Source organism: Peromyscus californicus, unplaced genomic scaffold (assembly GCF_007827085.1).
Source record: "Peromyscus californicus insignis strain IS unplaced genomic scaffold, ASM782708v3 Scaffold_3__1_contigs__length_106647218, whole genome shotgun sequence".
Lineage (NCBI taxonomy): Eukaryota > Metazoa > Chordata > Mammalia > Rodentia > Cricetidae > Peromyscus > Peromyscus californicus.
The window spans coordinates 1,520,216-1,548,101 of NW_026294551.1; the positions used below are offsets into that span (position 1 = coordinate 1,520,216).

The 27,886-nt window shown below is 51.7% G+C and overlaps 3 protein-coding genes across 12 annotated transcripts; all 3 read left to right on the plus strand.

Annotated features, from left to right (window-relative positions):
- The first annotated feature begins 4,439 nt into the window (after nucleotides 1–4,439).
- Myadml2 (myeloid associated differentiation marker like 2) lies at nucleotides 4,440–5,732 on the plus strand. The gene has a single exon (XM_052757503.1). It carries the CDS (start codon nucleotides 4,801–4,803, stop codon nucleotides 5,722–5,724), a length of 924 nt encoding a protein of 307 aa, XP_052613463.1. The 5' UTR covers nucleotides 4,440–4,800; the 3' UTR covers nucleotides 5,725–5,732.
- Nucleotides 5,733–6,651: 919 nt separating this feature from the next.
- Pycr1 (pyrroline-5-carboxylate reductase 1) lies at nucleotides 6,652–13,671 on the plus strand. 4 transcript variants are annotated; one of them, XM_052757501.1, is made up of 8 exons: nucleotides 6,652–6,766; nucleotides 9,401–9,529; nucleotides 9,732–9,802; nucleotides 10,433–10,612; nucleotides 10,837–11,058; nucleotides 11,196–11,288; nucleotides 11,452–11,615; nucleotides 12,679–13,671. In XM_052757501.1, the coding sequence occupies exons 2-8, from the start codon at nucleotides 9,463–9,465 to the stop codon at nucleotides 12,836–12,838; spliced, it is 957 nt and encodes a 318-aa protein (XP_052613461.1). In that variant the 5' UTR covers nucleotides 6,652–6,766; nucleotides 9,401–9,462; the 3' UTR covers nucleotides 12,839–13,671. The 4 variants fall into 4 exon arrangements, with proteins under 4 accessions (XP_052613461.1, XP_052613459.1, XP_052613462.1 ...); XM_052757499.1 differs by lacking the exon at nucleotides 6,652–6,766 and adding an exon at nucleotides 8,954–9,027; XM_052757500.1 differs by lacking the exon at nucleotides 6,652–6,766 and adding an exon at nucleotides 9,031–9,145.
- Nucleotides 13,672–17,939: 4,268 nt separating this feature from the next.
- Nucleotides 17,940–27,859, plus strand: Mafg (MAF bZIP transcription factor G). 7 transcript variants are annotated; one of them, XM_052757079.1, is made up of 3 exons: nucleotides 17,940–19,526; nucleotides 23,069–23,131; nucleotides 23,245–27,859. In XM_052757079.1, the coding sequence occupies exons 2-3, from the start codon at nucleotides 23,096–23,098 to the stop codon at nucleotides 23,695–23,697; spliced, it is 489 nt and encodes a 162-aa protein (XP_052613039.1). In that variant the 5' UTR covers nucleotides 17,940–19,526; nucleotides 23,069–23,095; the 3' UTR covers nucleotides 23,698–27,859. The 7 variants fall into 7 exon arrangements, with proteins under 7 accessions (XP_052613039.1, XP_052613043.1, XP_052613040.1 ...); XM_052757083.1 differs by lacking the exon at nucleotides 17,940–19,526 and adding an exon at nucleotides 19,558–19,795; XM_052757080.1 differs by lacking the exon at nucleotides 17,940–19,526 and adding an exon at nucleotides 19,813–22,962.
- Nucleotides 27,860–27,886: the final 27 nt, after the last annotated feature.

Below are 27,886 nucleotides of genomic sequence, written 5' to 3' on the forward strand. Positions count from 1 at the left end.
TTCATTCAGCCGAATGAATTCATTCAGTTCCTATTGCTGGTGATTACAACTCATCTTGATTTTCTTTTTCTTTTCTTTCTTTTTTTTTCCTCGCTCTCTATTATGTAGCTCTGACTGTCCTGGAATTCACAGAGACCATCCTGCCTCTGCCTTCCAAGTGTTGGGATTAAAAACATGTGCCACCACACCAAACAAGTTTTTCTTTTTAAAATATTTTATTTTATGTGTATGAGTGTTTTGTCTGTATGTATGTATGTGCACCATGTGCATGCTTGGTGCTTACAGAGGTCAGAAGAGAGGGCATTAGGCACCCTGGAACTGGTGGGTGCTGGGAAGATAACTCAGTTGGTAAAAATGCTTGCCATACAAACACAAAGACCAGAGTTTGATCCCTAGCCCCCATATGAGGAGCTGGATGTGGTGATACACATATGTAATCTGAGTTTGGGGGAGGTGAAGACAAGTGGATCCTCTAGCTTGTTGGCCAGCCAGTTTGACCTAATTAAAAGCCCCAGGTCCCAGTGAGAGAGATTTCCTATCTCAAAGAAAAAAAAAAACAAAAACAAAAACAAAAAACCCCACAACAAGTGGTGGTGCGCCCCTTTAATCCCAGCACTAAGGAGACAGAGGCAGGCAGATCTCTATAAATTTATGGCTAGCCTGGTCTACATAGTGAGCTCCATACCAGCCAAGGATACGTACTGAGACCCTATCTCAAACAAACAAACAAACAAACAAAAAGCCAAAAACAAACAAACAAAACTGAAGAAACCAAGGTGGGGGCTGGAGAGATGGCTCATTGTTTAGAAGTGTGCCCTGCTCTTTCAGAAGACCTGCATTAAGATGGCTCACAAATGCCTGTAGCTTCAGGTTCAGGGGATCCAATGCTTTCTTCTGGACTTGTAGGCACCCTTACCCACATGTACACACTCACATAAAGAAACACATACGGGACTAGAGAGATGGCTCAGCGGTTAAGAGCACTGACTGCTCTTCCAGAGGTCAAGAGTTCAATTCCCAGCACCCACATGGCAGCTAACAACTGTCTGTAACTACAAGATCTGACACCCTCACACAGACATACATACAGGCAGAACACCAATGCACATAAAATAAAAATAATAAAATTAAAAAAAAAAGAAACACATACATAGCCAGGTGGTGGTGGCACATGCCTTTAATCCCACCACTTTGGAGATAGAGCCAGGCAGATCTCCATGAGTTTGAGGCTAGCCTAGTTTACAGAGCAAGTTCCAGGACAATCAGGGATACACAGAGAAATCCTGTCTCAAAACAAAAACAAAGTTGGAAAAGGCCTAGTGAGATCTCACACAAGAGGCTGAAGAGATGGTTCAGCAGTTAACACTGGCTTCTCTTCCAGAGGACCAGTCAGTGTTGGATTCCCTGCACCCACACAGCTCCTCATAACTGTCTGTTACTCCAGTTCCAAATCTGATGCCCCCTTCTCACTTCTAAGGTGGCTGCACGTACATGAATTGTGATGGCTATTTAGCTTTCAAATTGACTACAACTGGAATTAACTAAAATTCAAGTGGCTAGGACACCTGTGAGGGAATTTTTTCTTAATTAAATCATTGTAAGTGGGAAGATCCACTTTTAATCCAGGTCTTTTGAGGTGGGAAGAGCCACCTTTAATCTGGGATATATCTTCTGATGGCAGCCTATATAAAGGACATAGAGGAAGGAAGCTCACTCTCCTTGCCTGTTTACCCTCCCTCTTCACTGGCAAGTTGGCTTAGAGATTATTTCTTCAGGATTCTGGTATATACTGAAGACCAGCTGAGACATCCAGCCTGGATTCTTAGACTTTCCATTGGTAAACAGCCATTGTTGGGCTAGCTGGATCCTAGTCTGTCAGCCACTCTAATAAATTTTATATACATATATATGCATATATATATAAACATTTTTTTAAAAAAAGGCCTGAAGACTTAGGTGAACACTGCATCTCAGTAACACATGATGTGTTTAGATATCTCATGAACAAGTATCTTAGATCTGGTGATCAGTGTGTCTCCATTCTCAGAGAACACTGTCTATGGAAAGTGTCCATGATGCTAAGAATCCTGGGAGTTTGAGCAATAGGTGGATACATAAATAGGATACCCCATCCATCCTTATGGTTGACTGCTGTGGATTTTGCTCACTGTTAATAATAAAGCTGATTGACCAATAGCTGAGCGGGAAGAGATTGGTGAGAGCCAGACTAGGAGAATTCTGGGAAGAGGAAGGGCAGAGTAGGGGAAGATGCCAGCCAGCCACCAAGGAAGCAGGACATGTAGAAAATGAGGTAACAAGCCACAAACCATGTGGCAAAGCATAGATAGGAAATACGGGTTAATTTAAATGTAAAAGCTAGGTAGTAATAAGCCTGAGCCATTGGCCAAGCATTTATAATAAATTATTAGGATTTTTATTTTGAGTGATTATTAGGAAGCGGCTGCAGAATGGGGCAGGATGGAGAAACTCCATTTACAGTTGACCTCTCTGTGATTCAGATATTCAGTCACATATGATGTTCCCTCCTTTGGGTTTCTCCGTGTAATAGCCCTAACTGTCCTGGAACTAGCTCTGTAGACCAGACTGGCCTCAAACTCACAGAGATCCACCTGCTTCTGCCTTCCAAGTGCTGGGATTAAAGGTGTGGGCCACCACCGCCCAGCTCCTGCTAGACGCTTTTAGTTTGGAATTGAATCATGGGGAAATAGTCCTATGGCACACACTCACTGAAGGACAGTCCGTCAAACCCTTGGCTTGGACTCTTGAAAACATCAGTGTCCCTGTAACAGCCCCAGACCTTAGTCGTCCCCAGATCTTTGTTTTACTGACTTCACAAAGGAAGTGCCATTCTCACTGTAAGACATGCATGCAGACAGCACCACCTGCCAAAAATGAAAACAAAGACCTGATCCATCAAAGCTCACAGTTCTGGGAAAGTCTCTATACTAACCTTGCTTTTTAGCTTCCATAGCTCTGATTCTGGCTGACTGTTCTTGTTAACTGAAGTATGTCAACCCAGAGCATGGTTTTTGTGCTTAAAAGCTCAACCTGAGAAAGGCTCAGGGCTACACTGGGATCCTGAACACCCAGTATAGTTGCCGTCCAACCAATAAAGACTTTCTATTGGCTTAAACCCATGTCTGAGCAGTCTCCTCTGGTGAATATCTCACAATAGTCACAAGGTACAAAATAAGGGAGTGTCCCTCCCACTCTGGGGTGAAGCACAGTGAGTCACTGTAGTCATGAGCAATGCCTCATTCCTGATCAGATCGGGACAGACATGCTTAAAAGGCTACCCAGTGTATCTTGAGACTAAGTGGTACACATGCACGTGGTACACGTACATACATGTAGGCAAAACACTTATACACAGAAAACAAATTAATAAATATTAGAAAGAGAAGTTCAGGTGCTAGAAAGATGGCTCAGTGGTTAAGGGCATTTGCATTCTTGCAGAGGACATAGGTTCAGTTCTCAGTACTTATAATGTGGCTTATAATCATCCATAGGCTCACAAAAGGCGCACAAACATACAGGCAAAACAATCACACACAAAATAAAATAAAATGGGACTGGAGAAGGCTGGGTGGTGGTGGCCCATGTCTTCAATCCAAGCACTTGGGAGGCAGAGGCAGAAGGATCTCTGTGAGTTTGAAGCCAGCCTGGTCTACAAAGAGAGTAGGACAGACTCCAAAGCTACACAGAGAAACCCTGTCGCAAAATAAATAAATAAATAAAAGAGGCTAGAGAGATGGCTCAGTGGTTAAGATCACTGGCTGCTCTTCCAGAGGACCTGGGTTCAATTCCCAGCAACCATATGGCAGCTCACTAATGTCTGTAACTCCAGCTCCAGAGAATCCAGCACTCTCACACAGACATACATGCAGGCAAAACACCAAAGCACTTGAAATAAAAACAAATAAATTATTAAAAAATAAAGATAAGTAAATCTGATTTTTTTTATTTTAATAAAAATATTCAAGGTCATCCTCAACTATTTAGTGAGTTTGAGGTTAGCCTGGGCTGCATGAGACCCTGTCTCCAAAATAAATGAAATATATGGAAAAAAACAAAGGCAGAGTTGATGTGGTGTTTCTTCTTTGGAGCCCCTCCTTAAGATCTTCCAGAAGACAGGAGTCCTTTCTCACTTTTTTCTTAATAAATCTATTTTTGCTTTGCTAAAAAAGGAAGAAAGAAAAAAAGGAGAGTTGAGCTAGGCCAGGTGACACCGGGGCTGCAACACAACAATAAAAGAATCCCTCCTATGCCTCCTAGAGTCTCCTGCTGTTCCTCCACCTATCTGTACCCTTTCCTTAGCATGCTGGACCCAGAGGTTGCTTGATGCTTAGCTGTGGCCCCCGAGGGGAATGCCGCTGCTCTCTGTTCTTACCCAGCCCCTCCCCCATACTATACTGACCCGGACTGACAGATGCAGGTGCTTCAGAGGCAGGAGGTGGGTGTCCAGCATCCAGAGACTAACTAATAGTCCTGTCAGGGAATCTTCGTGGGATGCAGGGGTCAGATGTCCCTCCAGAATGGGAACCAGCATGCAGGCTGCTATTCCGGGGCTCTGATCAGGCTGTTTATTTATAGCGCTGGGGGGGAGGGCTCCCAACACAAGCAGCAAGGAGGCAGCTCTGCTGCAGTGTCACTGTTAACATTGCCACTGCAGACCGCCAGCACCCGCCGTTGCTGTTGCCGCAGAGGACAGAGGTCTTTCAGCTGGCCAGACCCCCAGGGCAGCTGGGTGCTGTGTGAGGCTCGGAGGTGGAGAGCCTGATGGGCAGCACCATGGAGCCCCCAGGGGGTGCATACCTGCACGTAGGCGCTGTGACCTCCCCGGTAGGGACAGCCCGAGTGCTGCAGCTGGCCTTCGGCTGTACCACCTTCAGTTTGGTTGCTCACCGTGGTGGTTTTGGGGGTGTCCAGGGCACTTTCTGCATGGCTGCTTGGGGCTTCTGTTTTGCCTTCTCAGTCCTGGTGGTGGCCTGTGAGTTCACGAGGCTCCACAGCTGCCTGCGCCTCTCCTGGGGCAACTTCACAGCAGCCTTTGCCATGCTGGCAACTCTGCTGTGTGCCACGGCCGCCGTCATCTACCCTTTGTACTTCACACGGCTGGAGTGCCCACCTGAGCCTGCCGGGTGCATGGCCAGAAACTTCCGCCTGGCAGCCAGCGTCTTCGCCGGGCTCCTCTTCCTGGCCTACGCTGCTGAGGTGGCCCTGACACGGGCACGGCCGGGTCAGGTAGCCAGCTATATGGCTACGGTGTCTGGACTCCTTAAGATCGTCCAGGCCTTTGTGGCCTGCATCATCTTCGGGGCCCTCGTTCATGACAGTCGCTATGGGCGTTACATGGCCACACAGTGGTGCGTGGCTGTCTACAGCCTGTGCTTCATGGCCACAGTGGCCGTGGTGGCCCTGAGTGTGATGGGACACACAGGGGGCCTGGGATGCCCATTTGACCGCCTAGTGGTAGTGTACACCTTCCTGGCTGTGCTCCTATACCTCAGTGCCGCAGTCATCTGGCCGGTCTTCTGCTTTGACCCCAAGTACGGAGAGCCAGGACGGCCCCCTGACTGCCGCCGAGGCAGCTGCCCCTGGGACAGCCAGCTGGTGGTAGCTATTTTCACCTACGTCAACCTGCTCCTTTACATCGTCGACCTCGCCTACTCCCAGAGGATCCGTTTCGTGCCTACCTTGTAGCCTGACCAATCCATCTCCTCTCTCTGGCTGAGAGCACCTAAAGCTGACCAATGTGAACGAAGACATGTGGAAACAAGAGGGAGGTTGGGGGCTCAGGCAAGTCTGCTCTTGGACATCGGGCAGCAATAGGAGAGGCAAAGAGGAAGGACAGAGGGGCAGGAGGCCCTGAGCAGGGAAGAGGGTGGCTTTTGGGCTCCCACTCTTCCTGTCTGTCTCTGTCTTTTTGTCTCTGTTTCTCAGTTTCCTGGCCATCCTTAGGCTCAGTGCTAGTCGCTGTACCAAATGGAAACTTTTTGGAGCAGATGCTGCTGTAATTCATTTTGCAGATGGTACTAGTGAAGCTAGATGAACTTCAGAGGTGGGCCAGTATTGGTATCTTGAGATAGCATTTAGCTGGGGTAATATCAGTTAGAAATCGGGCAGTTTCCTGAGGTTGAAATGGGTGGAAAACAAGCCAAGAACACCAGGGTCGGGCCATTGGGAGGAATGCTGGAGCCGGAACCTCCTCCTGAGAGGAGTCTCTCTTGGGACGGTTGTGATTGTCTGTAGAGAAACCTGGCGACTAGGATGGACCTCATCTGTGTTTGGGAGTATCCCAGTGGTCTCAATCTTTTGAAACAGAGAAAAGACTGTGCTGTGGTTCTCAGGTGGGCTCGTGTCAAAGGTCAACACTAGAATCACCGTGAAAAGAAGATGGTCTCATGACAGTGATGGAGCTTCTGCCCAGACACCCAACACAGACTGTGACTCAGACGCTTCTGCAGTGCCTACCATGGGTCCTGGCAGGCTGGCTTGGTTGGCAGCATTGACTCACAGTGAAGAGCCATCTTGGGGTAGCCACTGGGCGGTGGAGTCTGGTCACTGGGCCTCCACTCAAGCGTTTTGTTAGCCAGTTGTTCCTGAACACTAGGACTTGTTGGCATCATCCTCCTCCACTTTTGATTCAGCCTCTCCTATGCAAGAGCCCAGACTGGACTAACCTTGGGAAGCCCTTCAGCCCATTAACTGACTGTCCCCCAGGTCCTCCAGCAGGAAATAAAAGGTGAATGTTTGTTTACACCTGGCCTGCTACCTTTGATGAATACCCAGACAAGCTACCTTCTCATTGCATGCTCTGAGAAAAGGTCTAAACTAGGTCATTGGAGGGAGGATGTGTCCTTGGGGGTGCCCTGGATCCTGGGATAAGGACAAGGCTTGGCCTTGTCTGGGCCTTCTGAAAATGTAGCAGGTCAGGGTGGCTCAAAAGGCAGAATGCAGAAAAGAAAAGTAAATTTTGGCTCATTCTCTTTGCTCCTAAAGCCATCCAAAGCCCCACACTGAGGTCTTCAGGGCCCAGATCACAGGGAGAGAGGCTGCTGCCCTCTGGGCAGTGGAACTGACAACATTTAGACTCTGAGCCATGAGCCAGGCCTTGTATGGTACTGTGTGGCACTTGCTGGCTAGCTGGAGAAGGAACACTTGGGTCAGTCAAAAACTGAGTTGGGACCAATGTCATTTACTTGGATGGGTAGGCATAGGTAGCTTCTGGGTCTGCAGGTGCCCTGAACGATGAAAGTTTTGAACATCAAAAGGCCACATCTTCAGGGAACAAAGCAAAAAAGGAATATGTCGGCCATGCACATCCTGTCTAGAGAGGGACCCTACTGTTTCTTTTTCTTTTCTTTCTCATTTATTAGTATTATACATGTATGATGTATGTGTGATGGGGGACACCACAGTGCATGTGTGGAGGTCACAAGAAAACCTTGTGGACTTAGTTCTTCTACCTTATATGTGTTCAGGAGAACTCAGGTGGTCAGGTTGTTAGGCTTTCGAAGCAAGCTCTTTTCCCACTGAGCCGTACAACTTAACAACGGCCTCTCTTTCGTTTTTCTTTTTTTCCCCTTTGAGACAGGGTTTCACAATGCAGTCCAAGCTGGCCTCCCACTGGACATCCCCTTGCCTCAGCTTCCCTAGTGCTGGGATTACAGGCTTGAGATACCTCACCAAGGTTGACTGTTTTTTTTTTTTGGGGGGGGTCCCTTTCATCCTTTTACTAGCTAAAACTCTGAAACATGCATCTGCCTCTAAGTCCTCAGTGTTCTTGTTGTTCAGTGGCCTTCTCCCAGCATCGTATCCAACCTAAGTTTCAGAGGTCCTGGGGAAGACTCAAGTGGAAAATGGGAGAAAGGTTTCTGGGGCTCCCTAGACTACACGAGTGTTTTTCTTTGGTTTTAGGGATGTTGCTTATTATCATTTGGAGGAAAGCATCCCTTTAAATTTTTTAAGTTTATTTTATGTGTACAACTATTTTGCACGCATGTATGTTACACCCTTGCATACCCAGTGACTAAGGAATTCAGAGGAAGCATCAGATCCCCTACAAAAGGAGTTCTGGGTGGTGTTAGTTGCCATATGGGTGCTGGGAACAGAATCCAGGTCCTCTGCCAGAGCAACAAATGCTCTTAAGTGCTGAGCCATCTCTCCAACCCTGGAAAGTATCTGAAATAGAGAGCTGAGTTTGGGAAACCGAACTTCTAGGTTTTGTGCATAGGTTTGAACTGTCAGCTTGGCACAGGTGTCCCAGCCTTTTTCTTAGAGGGTAAGTACCAAATTGGCCGTCCAGACATTACCGTGGAGTAGTCTCCTAGTTTGGGTGGTGGTCGTTACGATCAAGGAGAAGGGACGAAAATCCAAACCTTGCAGGCTAGAAGCTTCCTAATGATTTTTGAAATTACTCTCTAAAGCAGCTTGTCTTTATCTAAGGCAAAAACACGATGGGAAAAAAATAAGCAAGCAACCTCTGAAGGGAGTGGGAGACACAGGCGCTGGAATCATGCGCACTTTGGTCGAGTGAAGTCTGGGGGACCTCAGACTGCTCTGCAGTTACCAGACCAGCAGATAGGGCCTGAGCACCTCTGGGGGTTGCGGATGCCCAGAGCCCATTATTCCTAAAACCCATGGTTAGAGAACTGGAGCACTGTAGGATGGAGGAGGTTCGGGAAGTAATGGGCCTGTGGCTGCAGAAGGTGCCTAGCTTTCGAATGAACACTTGCACTGAGATAAGAGGGGAGGATTCGTGGCTTTGGAGGTACTGATTTGTATTCGCTACTACCATCCACCTCTGGGAGGGAGCAGAGAGGCGTGTCTGTCCTGGCCCCGTGGATGATGCAATGAAAAGGCTCCAGTTGCAGCTCTTGATTGGCTAGCTCCCGGAGGCCGCACCTTGCATTGGCTGAAGTGGAGTGGGGGCGGGGCCGGTGGGCGTGGGTGCCGCGTGGCAGAGGCAGAGGGCTGGGCCCTCGCGGGTGTAGCTGAGCCCAGGTAGCTACACTGGGTGTTGTGGGACTCCTGGCTCCGGGGATGGGACTTCTGTAATGAAGGCTTCGGAGATAGGACTGGGACCCAAGCTGAAGGCGGACGGGGGACTTGGATGTTGAGGGTATTCTTGATTCCGAGCCCTTCCTTACAATCAGTCGCTTCCCTTGCGGCTCCAGGCCAGGCATCCTGGTTCTGGGCAGCAGGTGGTTGTGTTTTGGGGTGTTGGGGAACTGAGACAACTTCTCAGCCCGGCTAGCCGAGAAGCAACATAGAAATTAGGCAGGCGGGTATGGGGGTGGGGGAGCACCTGGCTGCCAGGAGCTGCCAGACTCGGTACTACCCACCCAATCTCTTGCTTTCCATTCTGTTGGTCCAGTTTGCAGCTGCCCTGCAGAGCCGGAGCCAGCTGTGAAAGCTGTGGGTGCTGGACCTCTGGACATGAGCGTGGGTTTCATCGGGGCAGGGCAGCTGGCTTTTGCCCTAGCCAAGGGCTTCACAGCAGCAGGTAGATTCCTCTAGGGCCGGGGAGGGTGCTAACATAGAGTGTCTGGGTTAGTGGCCTCAGTCCTTTGGGAAATGGCAGCTGCCATATGTTTGGAGTTGCTGTCCTAAAGGGGGTGAGGAATGTTTCTCTGCTGTCTCCTTCCTAGCAATGTGGGGCAGAGAGGATAGAACTAGTTTTGAGGGAGGAACTTTGTCCCTTGCAGGTGTTCTGGCTGCTCACAAGATAATGGCCAGCTCCCCAGACATGGACCAAGCCACGGTCTCTGCCCTCCGGGTAGGTGCCAGGTGGAAGCAGATAGGAAGTCTGGGGTTAAGTGTGCAACACACCCGACTGAGGGCCAGGGTGGAGAGCAGCTGTAGCCCCTACTCCAGTGGGCAAGCAAACCTGCCATAAGGATCTCCAGATGCTGCCTCCCTGCCCTGTCATGAATACAGCTGGTAGGAGAGGGTGTTAATGGGTGTGAATGGGTTAAAGGAGCCCTCCGGAAGGCTAGGCAGCATTGAGCCCAGACAGTGGGCCAGGGGTGGTGGTAACTACAACTTCTGTTTGCTATGGCTCAGTCGGGATTTCGGGACAAAGATGTGGGGGTCAGGCTCCCAGCTTGAGACCACCATCCGCCTCCAGAAGGCAGGCAGCTGCAGAGACTGCAGTCATGAGACCCTCAGGTAGGATGAGCTGGGCTGTGGTTTAGAAGGCTGTGATGTCCCTTTTCTGTTCCAAAGGGGACACATTCCAGGGCATAGTGCTCTTTCCATTTCTGGGGAAGGACAGCTGAGTGGTTTTTGACTCCCAACCCAGCCTGCACCACAGCCAGCAGCCTCTGGGCTTCTCTGCACACAAGGCTTCTCAGCTTTGTGGGCATACCCCCCATGAGGCAAGCTGAGTCCCCTTGCACTCCTGCAGAAGATAGGGGTGAACCTGACATCTCATAACAAAGAGACAGTGCGCCACAGTGATGTGCTCTTCCTGGCTGTGAAGCCACACATCATCCCCTTCATCCTGGATGAAATTGGTGCTAACATTGAGGACAGACACATTGTGGTGTCCTGTGCGGCGGGTGTCACCATCAACTCCATTGAAAAGGTGGGTGTCATGGGCCAGATCAATAGGGCTTCCGAGGGATGGGGGCGTGGAACATGTGGTCGGGGGCTCTGCTCTGGGTATCAGGCTTCTTTACCTGGGTACAGCAGCCCAGCAAGAACCCAGGAAGTGCTCAGTTGGGGAAGCAAGCAGGTCCATACTCACCTCATGCCTGGGGTGAGGACAAATGGCCAAGGCCAGAGTCATAGAGCTGGTTTCTTTTCCAGAAGCTGACAACATTCCAGCCAGCTCCCAAAGTCATCCGCTGTATGACCAACACCCCGGTCATAGTGCGGGAGGGTGTTACTGTGTATGCCACAGGCACTCATGCTCAGGTGGAGGATGGCAGGCTCGTGGAGCAGCTCATGTGCAGTGTGGGTTTCTGCACGGAGGTGGAGGAAGATCTGATTGACGCTGTCACGGGGCTCAGTGGCAGCGGCCCCGCCTATGTGAGAACTGGAGTGCCGGGTGGTGGTCAGGGCTATGGGCAGTTCCCGGGGCCTCTATGCACCTGTTTCTGCTGCCCTCTACGCTGGGTCCCAGAGGAGAGGGTAGGACAGTGGCTGAGCACGCATTCTCCCCACAGGCTTTCACAGCCCTGGATGCTCTTGCTGATGGTGGTGTGAAAATGGGACTTCCAAGACGCCTGGCTGTCCGCCTGGGGGCCCAGGCCCTCCTGGTCAGTGTTTTGAGATACCTGTGGCAGCTGTTCCTTGCTAAACCCAAAATTGGTGTCCTGGGGACATGTGAGTGGGGCATCAGCAGGTACTTAGGTGGCTGGGGACTCTATAGAGCAGGTAATTAGGTGCCCTACTGCCATCAGTTCCTCTTTCTTGTCACAGGGGGCAGCTAAGATGCTACTCGACTCAGAACAGCATCCAGGACAGCTCAAGGACAATGTCTGCTCTCCTGGTGGGGCCACCATCCATGCCTTGCATGTGCTGGAGAGTGGGGGCTTTCGCTCACTGCTTATCAATGCTGTGGAGGCCTCCTGCATCCGCACTCGGTAGGTCCTGCTGTCACCCACTCCCCAGCCACCTGCTTCCTACAGAATCCTGGCTTCAAAGGCTTCAGTGCAGTTACTCACTTAGCAGATACCATTGAGCCCTGTCCTGGCCCTGAGCATGAGTGTAGAAGTTTCAAGGTTCCTTGGGTCACAATATGCAATGCCTCTAGCTCCCTTCCATTGTTCTGTGAGAAGAGGTATCCTCGTGTGTCTGTAGACCTTCTCTGGTCCTGCAATACAGCCTCCATTCAGTTTCACCATCATAGTCATGGAGCCAGGCTAGAAGGGTGGCTGGGCAGTTTAGGGAGCCTGGTCCAGCACCTTCTTCATGACCTTTCCCAAGTTAAGTGAGTTAGTTAAGCTGGCAGCATGTTGGCAGCAAGATAGCCTGGTGAGAGTTGAGTGAAACATGCCTAGGTTCCCTCAGTTGTAAGGCAAAGCCGAGGCTGGGAATCACTGTCCCAGGCTCATGTCCACAGAGTCAGCCAACAGTATCTTTCTTGCCATTGTCCACCCTCTAGCACAAATGCCTAGAGAAGTCCAAGGGCCACAGCAAGGCTTGGACATGGGACCTAGCCACCTAGCATGGCCCATAAAGGAAACAGGAGAAGCAAGATCCTGCCACAAGTTGAGCAGTGAAGAGTTCAGGGCTAGGAGTGCTGAGCCGTCTTGATGTTGTTGATATTGTAGCCAGGGTGACCCTGAGTCACTCTAAATGGTGTGAGAAGTGGCTGTGCTGCTGTATAATAGACGGGGGTGGGGGGGGTGGGGGGGTGCATGCCTTTAATCCCAGCACTCAGGAGGCAGAGCCAGGAGGATCTCTGTGAGTTTGAGACCAGCCTGGTCTACAGAGTGAGATCCAGAACAGGCACCAGAACTACACAGAGAAACCCTGTCTCGGAAAAAAAAAAAAAAAAAAAAAAGACAGGAGGACCGCAAGTGTAAAAGGCCCAGAGATGGGGTGCTGGGGTGCTGCTGTAGCACTGCCCACCATAGCTGCTATTGGAACTGTGGGTTCTGGGAGAAGGAGAAACTCAGACCTAGTGTCTCATTGCTTTTCCAGGGAGCTGCAGACCATGGCTGATCAGGAAACTGTCTCCCCTGCTGCCATCAAAAAGACTGTCCTGGACAAGGTGAAACTGGACTCCTCTGCTGGGGCCTCCCTGTCTTCTGGCCATTTTAAGCCACTGCCCTGCAGCCTGGCCCCAGCAGGCAAGGAATGATCCATCTGCCCATCTTCCTCCTGCTCTCTGCTTTCTCCCCCACCCCTCTCTTTTTGAGACAGGGTTTCTCTGTGTAGCCCTGGCTTAGAACTCGATCTGCAGACCAGACTGGCCTCGAACTCACAGTTTGTTTGTTTTTCTTTGTTGTTGTTGTTGTTGTTTAAGCAGAGTTTTGCTATGTAGTCCAAGTTAGCTTTGAACTCTTAATCCTCCACTCTAGTTTCCCAAATTCTGGGATTATGGGTGAGTGTCAACATGCCAGGCTCCTTTTTTCTTTTAAGATGGTGGCTTGATATGTTGCCTAGACAAGACTCAAACTTCTCAGCTCAGGGCATGCTACCATGTCAGCCCCTCAAGTGCACACCACCTGGCTGACTCAATTCTTCACGTTCTTCTCTCCTTGCCTGAAGTTTCTGCTCTGGGCTCTCTAGCTCAAAACCACACAGAATATCCCCATAGCAGGCCCTTGCCCATAGCCGGGTCAGCCAGGAAGGGGAAGATCACTTACAAGCAGGGATCTCCACCGCTTCCTCTGGAGCGTAGGCCTATGGTGTCTTCATCCTCCCTAGCTCCAAGGCTAGCCAACTTTGGGTGGCCCCCTTCCTGTGATCTACTCACATGTGGTTGCCTGTCCTTTCTGTGAAGACCACCTAGTCCCAGACATTCTGTACCTCCTTCTAAGGACTTCATCTTCTACCAAGGATCCCACTAGACATTTGGGAAAGGGACTTCTCAGGTAGCTCATGAAACCTTAGCTTGTTCCTGAACTAACTCACCAAATACTGTTACTTCTCTTCCTATCCTTTCAGTTGAATAAAAAAAAATTTCCCAAATGTTCCCATTTACCTATTTGTCACCTGTGGAGAGAAGCTTGCTTGGACAGGGGATCAAAATACTGAGGGAGGAGCCAGTAACACAGGTCCCATCAAGCTGGCTACAGCCAGGCTGAAGGTCCCCCATAGAGCAGAGGGCTACAGAGCTTCATTGCCTCTATCATAACAAACCTGCCTGAAGGCTGGCACCATAACAGGGCTTGGCACACTGAGTTGGTGAGGGGCACCATCCTCTTCTGCCCCATCCCTGTAGCTTGCCAGGGGGAGATGACTTGCTGGTGGATCCAGGCTGTGCAAGGCCACGTTCCTGGTGAGGAGAAAACCTTTGAAGGAAGTATCAGAATTTTCCAGATGGACAGAATCAAAGTGACAGACATATGCATAGAAACAGTAAGGAGCCGCTACCTCCTGAGTACTGGGATTAGAAGCATTCACTGAAACACTTGGGAGGCAGAGGCAGGCAGATCTCTGTGAGTTCAAGGGTAGCCTGGTCTACAAAGCAAGTTCCAGGACAGTCAGGGCTGCTACATAGGGAAACCCTATCTCTGGGGGGCAGGGAACAGAAAAAAAATGCCAGGTGGTAGAAGCGCACGCCTTTAATCTAATCTCATCACTCAGAAGGCAGAGAGACGTAGATCTCTGAGTTTGAGGCCAGCCTGATCTACAGAGCAAGTTCCAGGACAGTCAGGGATAAACAGAAAAACCCTGTCTCCAAAACAAAACAAAAACCTGTTGCTGCTACAACTCTAAAAGCTGATACATGAGGGCTGACACTGTGTGTGTGTGTGTGTGTGTGTGTGTGTATACTTGTGTGTGTGTGAGTGTTCCCTTGACTATGCTACAGGGAGGGCAGACATTCTAAGTATTTTCTTTTTCTTTTTTTCTTTTTTCTTTTCGAGACAGAGTTTCTTTGTGTAGCTTTGGAGCCTGTCCTGGAACTCGCTCTGTAGACCAGGCTGGCCTCGAACTCACAGAGATCCGCCTGCCTCTACCTCTCGAGTGTGCCACCACTGCCCAGCCTAAGTATTTTCATACAATATTAATGTTTGAATTACTGAACGAACAAGCAAACAAAAACACATCTAAATTAGTAGACTTGGCTGGGCGGTGGTGGCACACACCTTTAACCTTAGCACTTGGGAGGCAGAGGCAGGTGGATCTCTGTGAGTCTGAGGCAGCCTGGTCTATAGATTGAGTTCCAGGACAGCCAAGGCTACACAGAGAAACCCTGTCTCGAAAAACCAAAAATAAATAGATAGATAGATAGATAATAAATTAGTAGACTTTGATGTTAAGAACAGCATTTTAAGGATAGAGAGATAACTCAGCAGATAAGAGGAAGTCTGGGTCACCTCCTGGAGTGTCCTCCTCTCTACAAGTCCCAGAGGACAGGGTAGAGGGCAGTGGCATTCATCCTTCAGAAGATCCGAGCTCAGTTCCCAGCACCTACATGAAGCTCACAACTATTTTTAACTCCAGTTCCATGGTATTCAATGTCCTTTACTGGCCTCCAAGGGCACCAGGTACACATGAGGTGCACATACATATATGTGGGCAAACACTCATGCTCATAAAAAATTGAAAAAAAATATGTGTGTGTGTATATATATACACACACACATATATATATATATCGGTTTTTCGAGACATGGTTTTTCTGTGTAGCTTTGTGCCTTTCCTGGAACTCACTCTTAAGCCCAGGCTGGCCTTGAACTCACAGAGATCCGCCTGCCTCTGCCTCCCGAGTGCTGAGGTTAAAGGTGTGCGCCACCACCCAGCACAACAGACCTTTTTATGGTCTGATGTTTCTTTAGTTAGAAATCACTGAGCAAAGCCGGGCGGTGGTGGCGCACGCCTTTAATCCCAGCACTCGGGAGGCAGAGCCAGGCGGATCTCTGTGAGTTCGAGGCCAGCCTGGGCTACCAAGTGAGTTCCAGGACAGGCGCAAAGCTACACAGAGAAACCCTGTCTCGAAAAAACCAAAAAAAAAAAAAAAAAAAAAAAAAAAAGAAATCACTGAGCATGGAGACAGGACGATGAGGTCCCCACCTCAAAAGGTTATCTAAACAAGCCTTCAGGGAGCCTGAGAGTTGACTGCAGAAGAGCGAACACAGGTGAGCCAAAAGCTTCCTGTGCAGCAGAGAGCAGGTCAGAGGAAAGAGGTCTTCGGAGGCTGCACATCAGTATCTCTCTCCTTCTTCTCCCATGAACAGTTCAGAACCAAGGCTGGCTCAGACAGCTGAGAGGGTTGGAAGACATAGCCAGCTGTGGTAAGAAACGGCGCCAGGAGGCATGGGGGACCAGAAGGTTTGAGCCACGGCCCAAGCACTGGCTGTACTGATGCTGTGTGGCAGAGGGGTGGCCTGGAAACTTTGCTTCTTTCAGTGCCACTCTGCAAAAGAGAGCCTTGTCTGCACGACTCATGCGATGAGCCTACGAAGCCTCTCTGCTCGCTAAGACTCCAGCTCCTCCATTCTCCACCACTGTTCCCAGGGACAAGTATCCCAAGCCTGGTGGGGAGCCAGGGGAGGGTTCTTGAGGAGGTGAGGCTTCTGTGGTGAGGCAGCCCTGCCCCTCACCGATGGCAGGCCCCAGTTAGATCCACATATGCTCCTGAGGGCTTGTTTCAAGATGGATTCTACTTTCCCTCAGCACCCCTCCATGAATATAGGCACATTAATCACTGCTCTATAGATGTCAGGACCCTGTCGGTTCTGAGGAAGATTCTGGAGATTGGTCACCTCCTGGGGTGTTCCCCTCTGCATGGGGCCCTTGGGATGAGTGGCATGAATGTAGCGCCAGCCTCAGGGCTAACCCCGAACCCCAGGGCTCTCCACCCCAATGAAGCAGCTCCACACCACCACACCACGGACTCCAGAAGAGTTCCTCGCTGATTCTTCTTGTAGACACTTGTGGCCCTGTGTGTACATGCTCAAACTTTGTACCAAGACTAGGTTTCTATGAATGCCCAGAAAGGACTGGGGAGCAAGACTCCCTGAAAGTGGAAGACCTTCGTCCAGGTGACTCAGAAAGATGACTAATGTGTGAATGAAAGCCAGACTGAACGCTGTGAACACCACAATGTAAGGGGGTTGGGAACATGAACGGGGATCAGCCCAGCAAATGCCACCCTTTAGTAGACACCCAGGACCCCATAGCATGTACTTCCTAAGGATACTTGACCAGGAGGCACCAGGACGGGGAACAGCAAATGAAACAACAAGTCCTGATGTGAACCGAATGTTCTGCCAGGTTGCCCTTGTGCTGGTGGTATCTTCATAGTCCAATACTACATTCACCCTCCTAGTCCCTCTGAGCAGGGTGGGGGAGTGGCTCAGGGGCTCCCTTGAACCAGCAGCACTCAGCGATGAGGATGAAGATACAGCACACAAGGATGCACCAGGCCTCTCCTCTGACGTATTTGCTCGTGTGTGTGTGTGTGTGTGTGTGTGTGTGTGTGTGTGTGTGTGTGTTGAGGGTTGGTTGTTGTGGGTGTGGTCCAGTGATAGAGCATTTCTCTAGCATGTCTAATACCCTGGGTTTGACCCCTAATATTGCAGGGGGCAGGCTTGAGGGCTTGCTCATCATGGTGCATGCCTGGAGTCCCAGTTCCTTTTTGTTGTTGTTTTTTCTTTTCTTTTTTTTTTTTTTAAAGATTTTATTTATTTATTATGTATACAGTATTCTGCCTGCATATATGCCTGCCGGCCAGAAGAGGGCACCAGATCTCATTATAGATGGTTGTAAGCCACCATGTGGTTGCTGGGAATTGAACTCAGGACCTCTGGAAGATCAGTCAGTGCTCTTAACCTCTGAGCCATCTCTCCAGCCCTGTTGTTGTTTTTTCAACACAGGGTTTCTCTGTGTAGTCCTGGCTGTCATGGAACTTGCTTTGCAGACCATGCTGGCCTCAAACTCAGAGATCCACCTGTCTCTGCCTCCCAAGTGCTGAGATTAAAGGCGTGTGCCACCACCACCCAGCAAGTCCCAGTTACTCTTGAGTCTAGGAGTTTGAAGCTACTCTGAGCAACAGAGTAAGATTCATCCTCATAAATAAAGACAGTAACAAGGAGGTCAGGGAAGCTCATGCCTATAATCCCAGCACTGGGAGGCTGAAGCAAGTGGGTTGCTGCTGAGCTTAAGCCAGACTAGGCTACAGAGCGAGACCCTATCTCACAGCTACAACAAAAAATAGAGGGAAGAAGGATGAAGATAAATAACAGAAACCTTCAGGGCATAAGGAGTAAATCAACGCCCACATTAGCCCTGTATTCTGAGACTCTAGTTACACCCAGTGAGAAATAAAGACCCCCTACACACTTGCCAAAGAAATACAATGTTAAGAACTACCTTTAGCCCTACAGGACAGATGGTGACAATAAACTGAGGTGTGGGATTCCAAAAAAAGTTCCTGGAAGCTGGTAGAATGGAGGATCCTGGGTTAGCTTCGGTCACACCTTCATCCTTTACTTGGCGGCAGAGAATCACAAAGAACACACACAAACCCATCCCCAGCCTGCCTGCTCGCCCCTTTCCCCTTGTCACCAACACTTCAGGATGAGTCACCTTTCCTGGCTTTACACCTGAGAAGGGAAGGCCGAGGAGAAAGTTCTGAAACTGGAAATGAAAACTTGATCTCTTCCATTTTCCTTCTTTTCACTTCATTCTCAGAGTTTTCAACAGCAGCAGGAAGTTTCCTCACAGAAAGAGTAGCAGCAGAATGCACTGGAAGTAGTTTTAGATGTGTCAGAAAAGGGGTGTGTGTGTGCACAACTCTTTTTTGACAGGGTTTCTCTGTGTAGCTTTGAGCCTTTCCTGGAACTCACTTTGGAGACCAGGCTGGCCTCGAACTCACAGAGATCCGCCTGCCTCTGCCTCCCGAGTGCTGGGATTAAAGGCGTGCGCCACCACCGCCCCGCCGTGTGCACAACTCTTAAAATTGCAGTGCATGCATACTACTCCAAGAGATGCTCCACAGCTGCAGGTGAAGTCCCTAGTGAGCATCCTCCGAGGCCTAGTGCCATCTTGGGCATTTTGGGAGCGTGGGCTGGGGTCTGTCTGGGCTGTGCCCCTCAACAGCCCCGTCCTTTTCAGCTCTCTGACCCATTTAAAATGAGAGGACATTGCAGCAGAATGGGGTAAGAAATTACACCACTGTGTCACATCATCAAAACAGCAACCAGGGCCCCGCGTGGTGGCGCTCATCTAGATTCCAGCTCTCGGGAGGCAGAGGCAGGAGTATCGCCGGGAATTCAGAGCCAGTCTGTGTGCGCTGTATCCAAGTGAAAAAACAAAAGCGAAACAAACAAAACCGAAAATACCCATGCAAGTTCTGTCCCACAGACCTCGGCCCGAGTTAGCATGGAGGAGGTCTGGAGGGAGCTTCTTCCATCAGGGCCCACGTCCGCGAAAAAAGCAAATACACTCAGAACCTGACCCGGCAGGAGCACGGTCGACCGGGTGAGCGCCGCGACTAGTCCCGCGAGACGTCGCCTGGGCGCGGTGGGTTGCCAAGGACGACGGCGCGGGGCTGCGCAGGCGTGCTGGGGGCGCGCTCGCCTAGCAGTCGCCGTGCCTTTCCCTTTAAGCTTAGGCCAGCCGCGTCGCCGCTTCATGAATGGAACCCACGTGACCAAACATCATGTGACGTCTGAGGAGCGGCGGCGGCGGCGGCGGATTCTGAGCCCGGTCCGGCCCGGCCTTCCTAGCGCGCTTGGCCCGGCCCGCGCAAGCGGCCAGTCCCCCCAAGCCCCCGGCCCGGACCCTGCACGCCCGCCCCAGCCCCGCGCAGCCTTGGAGCGCGCGCGCGCGGCCCCGCCCCAGCCCCGCCTTGGCCCGCCCGGGCCCGCAGTGTGGTGAGTGCGCGGGGCTGGGGCGGGCGGCGGGGCCTGGCCTCGGGGTTGCGGCGCACCCGACGGGGGCGCGTGCCTCGGTTTCTCCGCCAGTCGGGAGCCGGCCGTTCGCCGGTGCCACCCCAGAGCTGGTGGGCCGGGCGCGGGCGAGGCTGGGAGCGGGCGTGCGCGCGACGGACCCCGGGTGCCCCGCGGGGGGCGCGATCTAAGGGCGAGGTCCGCGCGTCCGCCTGGGTCAGCGGGGTGGCTGCTCCAAGCTGCTGACTCATCAGGTGTCCGTCGGCTTCCGAGCGGGCGGGGTCGCGCGGGCTGGCAGGGGCGGCGGGGAGACCCTGCTGAGCGGCTTGGGCTCGCCACGCGCGTGCGAGCCCAGCGGAGACGTGCTGAGTCATCAGCATGAGGTCACTTGGTGCTCCTGCTGACGCTGGGCCGGGGCGGGGGGCCCAGGCCCGCTATCGGGCCGTCTGAGTGGGAGGCAGGGCTAGATCCGGGCGGCGAAGGTCGGGCCAGGATCCGGGGTCGTGTTTAAGTTTGACGGACCCGTAAGTTGGAGGCAAAGGCCTCCAAGGAGGCATCCTTACTGGGGCGCGCCGCAGGTTTCTCCCAGGGTGGAAGGTAAAGTCCCAGGCTTACGCATCCCTCCTAGGATCTTGGGCTTCTGGTCCAGGTCCCTCTCCTGGTCCAGTTCCCCAAACTGGGAGACAGATCGGAGTACGCCGAGGGGTGGAGCTTAGGTGGGCCGAGCCAGCTTGTCTGGGAAGGAGGCTTTCCTTCTGAGTGACCCCTGGCTGGCCGGGCTGCGTCGGCCCTGGACGGAAGAGACCGGGAGCCAGGGGAGAAGGGTGTGTGTGGCTTGAAGGAAGCTGGGGCAGCTCCACCAGCTAATGGAAGGAAAAGGGTGGATCTAGGTAGGCGCGAGCCTGGAGTGGAGAATGTAGTTCTCATGTACCTCTACGTTATCCCTGTCAGAAGAGTTGGGAGTCCCACTGTTGCCTGAAGTTGGCAAAAGTGTGCCCTGTTGGGTGTCGGGAAGTGACAGCCTGTGTGGGGTGTGGCCTCCACCTTTGCATGGCTGAATGGATATTTGTTGACTTCTCTGTTGTAAAGGTTCCTGAGCTCTATTCTGCATTGCTTTCCTTTCCGGGTTTCATGACTAACTTCAGCAGACCTTGTGGTTTGTGCTTAATGGTGTCCCCTCAACACTTAACTACACTTGCTTGTAGGTGCCAAGTGGGAGTGGAACTTTATGCCCTATGAAAATTCAAGATCCCAGAAAGGTGTTTAAGCTTTGGAGTTACTATGCTTCTGTGAACATAAAGTTTTAAGTTCTTTTCAGCTAATGTCAGTATCTGAAGGAGGGGAGACCAAAGTCAGGGTCTCCTGCACTGGAGTTTGAAGGCAAGGTTGAGCAAGGGTCACTGACTTGCTTGAGACTAACGTCCAGATTGTCTAATGTGAGAGGACTTAGGTGGGCCGAGCCAGCTTGTCTGGGAAGGAGGCTTTCCTTCTGAGTGACCCCTGAGATGCCCAAACCTTTTCTTTCTTGTCAGTCTGAGTGGGTGGCCCCGAGTCCCTTGGTGCCTTGTGATTATCCATAGCTGTCAGTATTTGGAGGAGGGCGGGGTTGGGGGGACAGCTCATCTTGATTAGCTTCCCTGAGCTTCTTCCTCAGGCTCTGAACTATCTATCCCTCAGCACAGCTGTCCTCCAAAACTGTCTGCCTACTCACTCTGTGACCCTAGGTTGGTAGAAGCCAGGCAGGCAGCTGGAAGCACTGGCTTTGCTGAGACCTGCTCTTCCTGGTTAAGCATACATATGAGTATACACATGCACGTTTGCGGGCGCGCGCGCACGCACGCACGCACGCACACACACACACACACACACCTTTGATCAGGAGGCAATTGGCTGTACTTGTGCTGAGTTCAGGCCTTCAGTAGAGGGTAAAATCTGTTGAGGAGGCACTTTTCAGCTCCCAGCCACCACACGCTGCACTTTTCTGTGCAGTCTCAGGAAGTCACCGTTTTGAGCTCAGCAGTCTGTGTGAGGGAAGCTCCTGCTGGGGCTGCCTCGACTTGTGCACCTGGTATGAGTCTGGGGCCAATTTGTAAGGAAGGCAGATCCCTTCAGACCTCTCGTTCTGACTCTTGTCTTTCTCTTTGATCTAGCAGGACCCTTGCCTCTGAAAATGCCCTTAATCTGGTCCTGGAGAAGTGTCTCGAGTCTGTGCTTGGTGTTTGCATGTAGCCACACCTCCTGTACGAGGTTAAGAGTGGTAGGGTCTCTACTCAAGAGAACTTGTGCCTCTACCTCCCTGGCTCACACTTTAGTTCCCTCGAGAAGTGTAATAAGCACCCCCCACCTCCAGCACATTGTTGCCTGAAGTGCTTACAGCCTTCAGCCTCCTCTGAAAGAGGCTGCAGCAACCTCACCTGCCATTCCTTCCATTCCCCTGCATCTAACCTGGAGAGAGGAGGAGGCATCTTTACCCATGGGACTGATAGGTGCTGGGCTAAGTGGGGATTCCCAGCCTGGGTCTACAAAAAATGTCCTTGGCAAGGCTTTAGAAAGCTGAAAATGAGACTGTGTGCCAGAGGGGTGGCTGACCGTAGGAGGTAGCTGTTTTGCTTTTGTTTTCTGGCCCTGTGGTCACTGACCCTAGGCAGAGGGCCAGAGACTAGCCAGTGACCCAAAGGGGCTGGCTCTTGCCTCCTTCCAGCTAACAGTGCCCTTTCTCTGCTAATTGTGGGGGCCCTTGTGAAACACCCAGTGTCGGGTGGGGCGGGAGCACAGGATGCTGCAACCAAGCCACAGGATGGTTACCCCATCTGTAAAGGAGGTGGACAGGGAGGACTGGAGGGGCCGGGGCTCAGCTACTCCCAGCTGGATTGCCTGCTACCTAGAAGGTGAGAGGATTCCCAGTAAGCGCAGTTAGAGCAGACCTGGTTGGTCCTCTGCCAAAATGAGGCAGGAAGCAACTTCCTAAGTCTTCGAAGGAGAAAGGGCTTTCTTTTGTCTCTGGTCAGCTTAGGGAAACATATATGGGAAGTAGGATCCAGGAATACAGGGTCCCTGACTGACCCTTGCCTGCTGTTGGTCCCAGTAGTGGGTCTCCTGGGGAACTGTTGGCTGGCCTCAGGAATGGGAGAACAGCTCAGGAAGAGAGGGAGGCGATATGCTGAGTCAGCGTGACTCGCCAGGAACAGTGTGCTCTGGGGCAGCACTGGGGTTATTTTTAAAGCTCAGCTTCCTTCTAGGCTTGCCCCTCCTGCAGCCCAGACCTTCTAATCTCTTGCTGCTCCCTTTGTCTTCGGCCTTCACATCGCTGGTTCTTCCCTGGGTAGAACCTCCTGCTCTCCCACCTGGCTCTCTGGGGGAAAGGGCCTGCTGAAGCAGTCCAGCTCAGGCTAAGCAAGGTGCAAGCAAGGGCTGACCTCAGGTCAGGTGTGGGGCAAGGTTCTGTGGGCTGAGCCCTGGACAGCAAGATTCCTGTTGGGGTGTAAAAGGAGTCTACAGGGTCCTGACCTCTGCTCTGTGTCTTGTAGAGTGCCTGCTCATTGTGCCCCCGGGTTATGACGACCCCCAATAAAGGAAACAAGGCCTTAAAGGTGAGTGAAGAAGCTGGGTTTGGGGTGTGACGGGGGTGGGGTGTGACGGGGGGTGACATGGAAGGACAGCATTCCTTCCAGCTCTGCTGTGACCATGTGCTATTCTACTCCAGGTGAAGCGGGAGCCAGGCGAGAATGGCACCAGCTTGACTGATGAGGAGCTGGTGACCATGTCGGTGCGAGAGTTGAACCAGCACCTGCGAGGCCTATCCAAGGAAGAGATCATCCAACTGAAGCAGCGCCGTCGCACGCTGAAGAACCGCGGTTACGCAGCCAGCTGTCGGGTGAAGCGGGTGACACAGAAGGAGGAGCTGGAGAAGCAGAAGGCGGAGCTGCAGCAGGAGGTGGAGAAGCTGGCCTCTGAAAATGCCAGCATGAAGCTGGAGCTTGATGCTCTGCGCTCCAAGTATGAGGCCCTGCAGAACTTTGCCAGGACCGTGGCCCGAAGCCCTGTGGCCCCAGCTCGAGGTCCCCTTGCTGCTGGCCTGGGGCCCTTGGTCCCTGGCAAGGTGGCTGCCACCAGCGTCATCACAATAGTGAAGTCCAAGACAGATGCTCGGTCGTAGGGACACGTGCAATCGCCAGGCAGGTCTTTAAGGGGCCACTAAGTGCGTGGCAAAGTTGGCAGCCCTGTCCCTCTTCCTTTCCTTTTCCTGTCTCTTCTCCTCTTCCTTCCCCCTTCCCTCCCCTGCAAAGCACAACCTGCACCCAGGGGCGTTGGGCTGAGCCCCTTTGATATCATCCTTGTCGTCACGCGTGTGTTTTGTACGTTGGGATTGGTCAGTTCAACAGTGATGTTGGGTTGCCTCTAACCCCTTTGTACCAAGGCCATGCAGGCTAGGAGTCCAGAGTGGGCACTGTGGGAATGGACAGGAGTGCACTGGGCTTAGGTCTGCCTTTCTCTCTGGTGGTCTGCAGGCCCTGCAGGCTGCCAGTCTGCAGTGGGACTTGAGAGCTTTCTCTTCAGATTCCAGTGGGCCTCTCAGCTTGATCCAGAAAGGAAGAGACGGGCTCTGCCCGAAAAGTGGTTCTGTCTCGAAGGCCCTGGATGGATAGGCCACCAGCCTGGGCACTGGGGCAGGAACCATGGTGCTGGAGCCTGGCACAGTGCACTGGATAAGACCAAATCGCCGGTTATAAGTGTGGGTGGAAGGTGTGTCAGTGTGTCCTGCGATGGGTCCGGTGTCACTGTTTACATGACCTATTTGTGTGGTTATATAGCCCTTTATTTAAAAGAAAAGTTCCTTTTACGAAGTTATTAAATTATATGTTTAAGAGCTAAAAAGGAAAAAAGCTGCAGAGTATTTATAAAATTGTCTTAAAAAAAAACAACATTTGACTGTATAAATGGAAAAGGGAAGAAGGTATAGTAGAAACTTTGCTAGTTAAAAAAAAAAAATCCCTTTCTTGTAAACTTGGGACAGCTCTGTGGCTGTTGGAGTTTAGTTTTTATACACAGAGTTAACAGACATTACTTATAAAACTTAGTTTAAAAAAAGAAAAAGAAAAAAAAAAGCCGCGCTGCGAGCCGACCAGAGGCCGTCCTCTTTGATATCTCTTTTGCAATTGTACCGAAAGTGACTTACTCCTTTGCCCTTCCTGCTTCCGTCTTGCCGGTGCCGTGGTGTTGTCCGTGCCTGGTGAGGTTTTGTGCAGCCGTAAAGTGCTGGTGCTTCTGGTGACCTTTGACCTGTGGCTGTCCCTGTGTGTGGGTTTTTGTGTGTGTGTGTGTGTGTGTTTGTTTTTTGGATTTTGTTGTGGTTTTGCTTCTGCTGACTTGCTGGACCTGGGTTGGGCTGGGGTCCCAGGCAGAACTTACTCCATTGGAGTGTAGGGGACTGCCTGCCAGCTCACATTCTTCTGCCCGTGTTCCATTCCTCTGCCACTCGGTCCCCCTGAGCCTTGGCTTCCCATGTGGGTCTAGGGCTTGGGTTGGTACAGGGGCAGAGTGAGTGAAATTCGGAGCTGTCTAGGGCCCCCCACGCTGCTTCCATATCCACCACCTCTGGTCCTAGGTGGTGGTGCTGCAGGGACAGGGAGTCACTGTGGGTGCCCACAGGGCTGTGTCCTACCTGTCCCTTGCTGTCTTCCTCCTGGCCTCAGCTTTGTTCCTACAAACTTCATTTGGGGCCTTGGCTAGGCCACCCAAGTGGCCTGCCTTGTGGGTTGGGAATCCTATCACCCACCTATCCCTAAAATCCCATTCTGTGGGGTGTTGTTCCCCAGGCAGATTGGTCAGGGGCCCCACTTGGGGTAACCTGTTCTTCCCTGCCTCACTGTGAGAGCCTGGAGGCCTCCACCATTGCCAGACAAGGGCTTTGGCTTCAGGGCCAGGTCTTTTTCTTCCCCACTCTCTGCAGCTCTTGGCTCTAGGCCCTTCTTATGCCTCCGTTCAGGATCTGTGTCTTCCAGGGATCCACTGTTGGACTTGGAGGTGCTTCTTTGCAGGGCCCAAACCTGCCTCCTCAATCCAGCTATCCGGTGGGGGCTGCCCACCTTCCAGGCTTGGTTCAGGAAGCTCCTCGTAGGCGGATGCCCACCTGCAAGAGGCTATAACCCTGTCTGGTCACATGGCCCTTGGCATTGCTGGTTCCTGGGGGCCGTGGATCCCTGAAAAGCACAGAAATGTGAGCTGACGAAAGCAAAGAATGGCCTGAGAGGCCTTTACCTCGCGGGCAGCAGGATTTTCACTCAGTTTGACCCGGCATGCAGTGCTCTGGGAGCAGGACCTCTGCCAGCCCTGGCATTTTGGTGGGCTTCTTTGGCTCAAGGTGCTCAGACACTCCCACTGATGCCTGAGTCAGATATGAGTGGAAGTTTGGACTGTTGATTATAAGTTACCAGGTGACCTCATCCCCTCCCTTTGGTTCTCAAACTGGTATCTAGATGAGTTGCTGATTCTGACTGTGGCAGCAGAGCTGGAATGGAATTATGCCCATGCCTAGCAGAGGAGAGGGACAGGCTTTCCAAGTTCTTTGGTCCTGGCTGAGTGGGAGTGTATAACCAAGCATGGCCTTCAATGTGCATAGCTCCAGCCTGAGGGAGAGGAGGTTGAGGCTGGACATGTGTTGAACAGAAGTAGCAGATCTTAATTTCTGAACTGGATAGGGCCATGCTCATGGTTTTCAGGTTTGCAGCATCTGCTTCTTGAGTCTTGAGGTAAGCCAGCCCTCAGTGCCATCCTGTCCCTTCTCCTTGATGTCCAGGTGTGACTGTTGCTGTCTTTCTGATCATTGTTAATCCTGTTTTCCTACTGTGAGGGTGTTGTGTTTGACTTTGGCCGAGGCCAGTTCTCCCAAACTGCTCCGCTAAGTAAACCATTATTGTGCAACTTCCCTCCTACCCACCCTGACTTTACCTGACCTCCTTCCTTAGACATGGACACTCGGATTTCAAAGAAAACCCCACATGAGATGGATCATTTTTCTCTAGAGCATGGTCCCTGAGAGTCCTCCCCCTCCGTTGTGTCTGGCTGCTAACCTGGGTGTTGTACCATTAGTGCAGGGCCTCCATGGCAACACTGAGCTACCCTGTCATCACCAGGCTTCCCTACAGGCTGTTCTCAGTCCACCTTTCAGGTCTGTGTGTACTCTGTGTGTGTTAGCAGCAGCCTTGGTGTCCAGTGCCAGGGTGTGCAGTTTTGATAAGCTACAGCCCACTTTGAGATGGTGAGGCCACTTCCCTGCTGCCTCCCTCTCTGGTGTGGCCACTTGGCCAAAGCTCCCATCCACAGCTGGGATGTCTGAGCCACAGCCTGCTGCACTGTTTCCGCTCTGGGATCTTCTGAGTTACTTTTTTAGGCTGTGGTTTGGTGAGAGGAACCAACACATTAACGATTTTTTTTCCCCAAAAGCCACTGAATAATTCTTCTTGGCATGTTTTCATGTTCTTGGCTGCCTGGTTTGGGAGCAGTTATGGAGAAGAGGACAGGATCAGTACCACACAGAGGCATGGGATTGCGAGAGCCGCTCATGGCTTGCCTGTTTCTGGCATGTGTCCTGGGAGTGTGCTATTACCTACTGGGCCAGCTGCACACATTCTACCCTGTCCCTGGAGCAGCAGCCTGAACAGCAGCACGGGTGTCTAGAGTGCCCCTGACAGAATTCCCTGTTCTCTATGACCCCAGTTTGGCTTTCAGCCCCTCCAGCAACTCTGCCCCAGTCCTGTCTTTCCTCCCATCCTCTCTGTCTGCTAGTCCTTGAAGCCTTTAACCAATGGGAGTGGGTACAGAAAGCCGCCTCCTGGCAACTTAGGGCGACAGGACAAGGGCTATTGTGTGTCCAGGTCTGTTGGTCTCCTGGTGCTGAGAGGTGTGTCCAAGCAGAGTTGATCAGCCCCTGCCTGCCCTGCAGGGCTGAAGCCAGGGGGAGGTTAGTAGAGAGTACCCTAAATGGAGTGGGGGTCCTTAAAGATCTAAGTGAGAGGGGCTAGGATGTGGCTGCAAGGTGAGACCCGGTCTCCTGCACCTGGGTAGGGTCATCAGGGATCTGGCTGCGAGGTGAGGCCTGGGCGTTCGCACCAGTGCAGAGCGATCAGCCGTCTGGCCTCAGCAGACAGCAGCCTTGGTGCCCACCCGTGCCCTGCGCAGTATTTATTGCTAAATTATTGTCCAGGAGGGGCGGCGCTGGGCCTGGCCCCCCGGGTATTTATTGCTGTACATAGTGTATGTTTGTGATATATAAGGTTTTCTTTATTTTGTATATGATCAATAAACGCCTTTTAAAGAGACCTGCTGGTGTTTCTTTGCAAAGAGGA